The sequence below is a fragment of the Xenopus laevis genome, chromosome 4S (genome assembly GCF_017654675.1).
Source record: "Xenopus laevis strain J_2021 chromosome 4S, Xenopus_laevis_v10.1, whole genome shotgun sequence".
In the NCBI taxonomy this organism is placed as follows: domain Eukaryota; kingdom Metazoa; phylum Chordata; class Amphibia; order Anura; family Pipidae; genus Xenopus; species Xenopus laevis.
The window spans coordinates 107,154,651-107,160,681 of NC_054378.1; the positions used below are offsets into that span (position 1 = coordinate 107,154,651).

The window sequence follows — 6,031 nt, forward strand, 5'->3', positions numbered from 1 at the left end:
ACTGAACAATTCCTTTAAATGATTTCAGTTAACTGTGTCTTTGCTGAAATGTAATCTCTCACTTCTTCAGCATTTCTTCTCCGCAGGGTTAAGGTTAAGGTACAGCCACCGACAGTCTCATATGGAGCAACGTGAGTTTTGTAGGCGCAGCTCCACCGTCGCACAGCACTGCCATCTAGCGTTCAACAGCAGGAAGCGCTTCAGCACGTTTTATAAGGGCTCAACCAATAGCCGGCTGGGGAGGAGTCAGAGGAAGAGAGGCGGTGAGAGAAGGAAACTTACAGCTGGGCGGGGTTAAGCCAATAGAGTGACAGTCGTGTCACAGGGACAGATCCAGGGCACACATAGTCAATATACACACATAGACCAGCTAGACAGCAATGGGTCTGGGCCGGCACAAATTGACTTTGCTGGTTCTGATCTTGTCAGTGTCGGTGCTGCTGTATCTGCTGTTGCCCTCCGGCCAGTCCGACCCAGCGACGGAGCGAGAAAGCGAGTCCCTTTCCTCCGACCCCCAGAGCAACATCACCGTGCGCAGCGCGACCCTCTCAGGGGACTGGCCGACTTTCTACAGGGAGGCGGTGCCGCGCAACGGGGTCGGCTCGGAGAGGTTTGATTTGATCCATTGCTGCTCTATTTGGGCTTCACCTGCTGCTCCCAATATCCCCCTTTGTTTGTAGCTTGGGATTCTGGGAGTTGTAGTTCTTATATGAGCTCCTGGTTCCATAGTAGCACTCATGGATTTCATTCCACTACCTCTGCCTTCTGTAGATTCTAATGAGCAGGACCCACTTTAAATGGACCCACCATCACTCTCCATTCTCACCCACCCCCCACCCATCGTTGGATCTCCCTCTGGGTTTTTAGTTTTAGGGTTAGTCCACACGAGGAGATTCGGGGAGATTTTGTCCCCTGGTGACTAATCGCCTCGTCTTCTGAGCGACTTCTCAGTGAGGCAACTTCGGGCGACTATAGAAAACGCATTAGCGCAGGCGACTTTTCATTGTAGCCTATGGGAAAACACGCTGAGGCAGTTCGGGGACATAGTCGCTCAGAAGACGAGGCGATAAGTCGCCAGGCGACAAAATCTCCCTGAATCTCCTTGTGTGGCCTTACCCTTATCTGTTTGACTGAGACTCCCAGGTTTCACGTGTGACTGTTGTCTCCTCAGGTTTGCGGTGCTGCTGCTTCACGGTCGCTCCTTCACCTCCAAAACATGGCAGGATCTGGCCACTCTGAGCAGCCTAGCGGAACATGGGTACCGAGCTGTGGCCATAGACCTTCCAGGTAATATAAACTACACTGCCACTTATTATATGAAATGATTGTTATTATATGAATTTATTATATGAAATCTGAGAAGGATTGTTAAAGGTATACTGTTATGCGAAAAAATGTTTTTTGTTTTTTAAAAAAACACATCAGTTAATAGTGCTGCTCCAGCAGAATTCTGCACTGAAATCCATTTCTCAAAAGAGCAAACAGATTTTTTTTTAATTTTGAAAATGTGGGGCTAGACATATTGTCAGTTTCCCAGCTGCCCCCAGTCATGTGACTTGTGCTCTGATAAACTTCAGTCACTCTTAACTGCTGTACTGCAAGTAAGGGTCATGGCACACGCTCAGATTAGGGGAGATTAGTCGCCCGGCGACAAATCTCCTCTTCTTCGAGGCGACTAATCTCCCCGAACTGCCTCCCACCGGCAGGATGGCACTCAGAGTGTTGTGTTTTCCCAAAGTCGCCCCGAGGTTTCCTCGTGAGGCAACTTCTGGCGACTTTGGAAACAAAGCGCTCCAAGTGCTATCCCACCAGTGATTTACATTCTAGCCGGCGGAAGGAAGTTCGGGGAAGTCGCCCCAAAGAAGAGGAGATTTGTCTCTTCTTCGCCGGACGACTAATCTCCCCGATGTGTGTGCCCTATATCACCCCCCTCCCTTCCCCCCCCCCCCCAGCAGCCTAACAACAGAACAATGGGAAGGTGACCTGATAACTGCTCCCTAACACAAGCTGCCTGGTAGATGTAAGAAAAAAACTCAATAGTAAAATCCAGGTCCCACTGCGACACATTCAGTTACATTGAGTAGGAGAAACAACAGCCTGCCAGAAAGCAGTTCCATCCTAAAGTGCTGTCTCTTTCTGAAAGCACATGACCAGGCAAAATGACCTGAGATGGCGACTACACATCATTATTACAACTAAAAAAAATACACTTGCTGGTTCAGGAATGAAATTTGATATGGTAGAGTGAATTATTTGCAGTGTAAACAGTGTCATTTAGAAATAAAAAACATCATAAAAATCATGACAATCCCTTTAAGCAGTTCAGTGAGCACCAATCATCACTTACCTGGGACAGGTAACACATTATTCTCTTTTTCTCCTTCTTCATGATCCTCTCCTCTGGTTAACCCATTCCGCTACCCAGATGTGAGTGATACCTGCACTGCATTATGGGGGTTGTAGTCTGTTTCCAGAGTACATGGTGAATGCAGTCTGGGTGGATGAATTGGGCTGAGTGCATAGGATAATGTGGTGCTACTTGTTCTTCTAGGCTACGGAGAATCTCTACGTGCTCAGCCCATGTCTTCAGATAAAGGGCGCACTGATTACCTTCTTCATGTTATGGAGAATCTGGGGACACGTCAGCCAGTGTTGGTCTGTCCTTCTATGAGTGGGCTTTTCTGTCTGCCGCTCCTCATGCAGCACCCTGACCGACTGAGAGGCTTCGTCCCCATTGCACCAGTGGGCACCAAGAGCTTCAAACAGGAGCAGTATCAGCAGATACAGGTGTGAAAAACTTTGAATTTAATTCGATCGAATGCGCTATTCCTTCAATTTGTACGATTCGAATTTGGCCGAATACGGACCTATTCGACCAAAAAATACCTTCAACTTAATTTTGGTTGGTCTTTTCGAATTTCAAAGTTTTTTCAATTTGAAATTCGACCCTTGATAAATATGCCCCTAACGATAAAGTTTAGTATCACAATAGCCTTTGATATTATGTCTGTCCAATAAATCATCCAAGCCATTCTTAAAGGCATTAACTGAATCAGCCATCACAACATCACCCGGCAGTGCATTCCACAACCTCACTGTCCTGACTGTGAAGAACCCCCTACGTTGCTTTAAAGGAACAGTAACACCAAAAAAGTAAAATGCTTTAACAGAATTAAAATATAGTGTAGTGTTTCTCTGCACTGGTAAAACTGGTGTGTTTCCTTCAGGAAAACGACTATAGTTTATATAAACAAGCCATTGCGCTCTAGGCAGGTGCCACATCTGCCTATGCCTAGTTCCGGCCCTGGCTGTGCTGAACATTGTTTTTTTCTTCTGTTTTAATCAGGAAAAATCTCTTTAGTTCCAGAAGAGATCACATGTTCGGCATGTCCAGGTACAATCACATCCCTGGTAGGGTTTCCACCTCACCCCTATTCAAATCAAGCATGGTTGCTAGGGCAATTTGGACCCAGGCAACCAGATGAAGCTGAAATTGCAAACTGGAGAGCTGCTTAATAAAAAGCTTAATAAAACCACAAATAATAAAATATAAAAAACCAAATTGCCTCAGAATATCACTCGCTACATCATACTAAAAGTTAGCTGAAGGGTGAACAAACCCATTTTTTCTATACATTAAACCTCCATATTATACCTACATTTTTTTTGTAATTTACAGGTTCCCACCCTCATTGTATATGGGACTCTGGATACCAACTTAGGAAGCCAGTCCCTGGAGAGCCTTCGGCTACTGCCTCTTCACCGGCTGGTTCCACTGGAGGGAGCTGGCCATGCATGTTACCTGGATAGACCAGAAGAATTTCATGCCACTCTAATTCAATATCTGAGTAATCTTTGATCACCTCACTGCTACAAGAAAACATGGACAGGCAGAGTTGTTGGTGGGTGCAGAAGTGGAAGACGGTTTCAGAGGTATTTTAGCCAGAGAATCGGGCCTACTGGAACGCATAGATATGCAATGGCAAATGCCAAAGAGTTATGGAAGTAGGATTAATGCCCTGTTGACCCAAAGGAGTCTGTGAGTCTAGGGTCTTGCCTAACTAAACAGGAACATTATGGACAATAAGGAAAGCTTGAGAAAGATGTGTATAGAAGGGGTGTATGTAGGTTCTCGTAGGAGTGTACATTATTGTGTCTAACAGCCTAGCCTTTAGTACTTTAGTATTTATGGTGTGGAGATATACAACACCCAGAGTTCATATAGGTAAAAAATTATGTTTTCTGTAGGATGTAAAAAGAATGTATTAAAATCGAGAAGTATTTTTATTGCAATCTTCTGATTCAAAGCGATACCGACACGTTCCTATAAAAATCATAGGAACGTGTCAGTATCAAGTAGTTGCTGCACCCTGAATATTTTCCCTCAAAGCCCCCTTCAAATCCGCCCCCAGCCCCGCGAACCTGCTTTAACCCGACCCTCCGACACTTCTAAAAGATCTTCTGTGCAGTTTCAGTGACACTGGGCTGGGGGGCAGCTAGATCCTTCCATAGGCTAATTACAAATGAAAACAGGACTTGCTCCTCCCCCAGCCCAGTGTCATAAAAGCTAGGCATAAGATCCGTTGGTAGTGTGAGCAGGTCGGCTACGCAAAGGTTTGTGGGGCTGGGAGGCGGCTTTCAGGAAAAATATTCCGGGTGCAGCAAGTACTTGATACTGACGTATTCCTATGATTTGTTTAGGAATGTGTTAGTATTGCTTTAAGGGATGGGGAGAAGTGTACTTTTTTGCACATTGCTCTGTGAAAATATTAGAAGTAGAGGGGGGGGCACTGCAACCATTTCATTTATTAAAGGCAAAATGTCCAGGTTTTTTTCCATGTGCAGCTGTAGCACAGTATTGTTCTTTGTTGTGTCACAGCATCTGCTAAGCATATGAACTGTACACTGGTTTGGCTGAATGTTCAACCCTGTAAAGTGTGTGGCTGAAAGACCTAAGCAACTGAGACTTTCCTAGGTACCTTACATAATATGGTCTCATTTGTTTAATTTTGGGTGACTTCTAATATCAGTGTGTAAGGCAAACATCGAGGCAATATTGTGAGTTACACCAACCTTTCTTTCTTTAATCAGACTAATAGCACAACCTACAGGGGGATCTTAGATCATCAGACCAGCTTTGACATTCACTAAAAATGAGCTTTATAAACTGGGCAAAAATAATGTTAAAATGTATTGAAATACAACAAAAATATACTTTTTTGAAAACATTAAAAATGTTATTTGATTGTGTCCCTTGTGCTGCTTCTACTTACTCCATGTGTATTACACAGCATACTCAGTGTAGGAGAGCAGAGCAAGTCACTAAGATACAACTATAAAGCAAAAGGGCCAGATAATATGGAACAGTGAGGTAAGGCCTGATATCCTTTTTATACAGGGAAAAAAGTTGACATTTTAGAATAAATAATATATACTATATGGCCTTAAGTATCCGGGAGCTTGGGGGTTTTATGGGTGAGCACTCACAAACCTAACATCACCATTCATAATACATAACAGAATGGGTTTGCTGAGATGGGAGTGGAAGAACTTGACTGGCCTGCAGAGATCTCTGACCGTAACCCAGATGAACACCAGTGGGGTTAATTGGACTCCGACTGACAACCCCATCATCCTAGGCCTGATCCCAGTTATCAGTGCCCAACCTTACTAATGGTTTTGTGGCTGAACGGAGGCAAATCCCACCAACAGTGTTACAACATCTAGTGGAAAGCCTTCCCAAGGACCAGCTTCATAGAAATACTCTTAAGGAGGTGTTGGACAGGCAGGTGTCTGTATAATTTTGGTAATGGAGTGATATTGTATAGGTATAAGGAATCTAAAAACTTTTAAGATATTGTAGCATTATACCATGTATCCCACTGGCAAGCAAAATCTGGAGTTGTAGTTTAACTGGCTGCCATGCCCAACACTGAATTCAACTATGGCCATAAGTTTGCATCAGTCTCACCATTTTTTTTACATCCGTCACATTCCTTGGATCAATCCCTATCATGTGGTGTATAATATG

At 44.3% G+C, this 6,031-nt stretch overlaps 1 protein-coding gene across 1 annotated transcript; it reads left to right on the forward strand.

Moving 5' to 3' along the window:
- The first annotated feature begins 202 nt into the window (after nucleotides 1-202).
- Nucleotides 203-5,250, forward strand: abhd14a.S (abhydrolase domain containing 14A S homeolog). The gene is made up of 4 exons (XM_018261327.2): nucleotides 203-610; nucleotides 1,172-1,287; nucleotides 2,552-2,787; nucleotides 3,680-5,250. The coding sequence occupies exons 1-4, from the start codon at nucleotides 381-383 to the stop codon at nucleotides 3,857-3,859; spliced, it is 762 nt and encodes a 253-aa protein (XP_018116816.1). The 5' UTR covers nucleotides 203-380; the 3' UTR covers nucleotides 3,860-5,250.
- The last annotated feature ends 781 nt before the right edge of the window (nucleotides 5,251-6,031 follow it).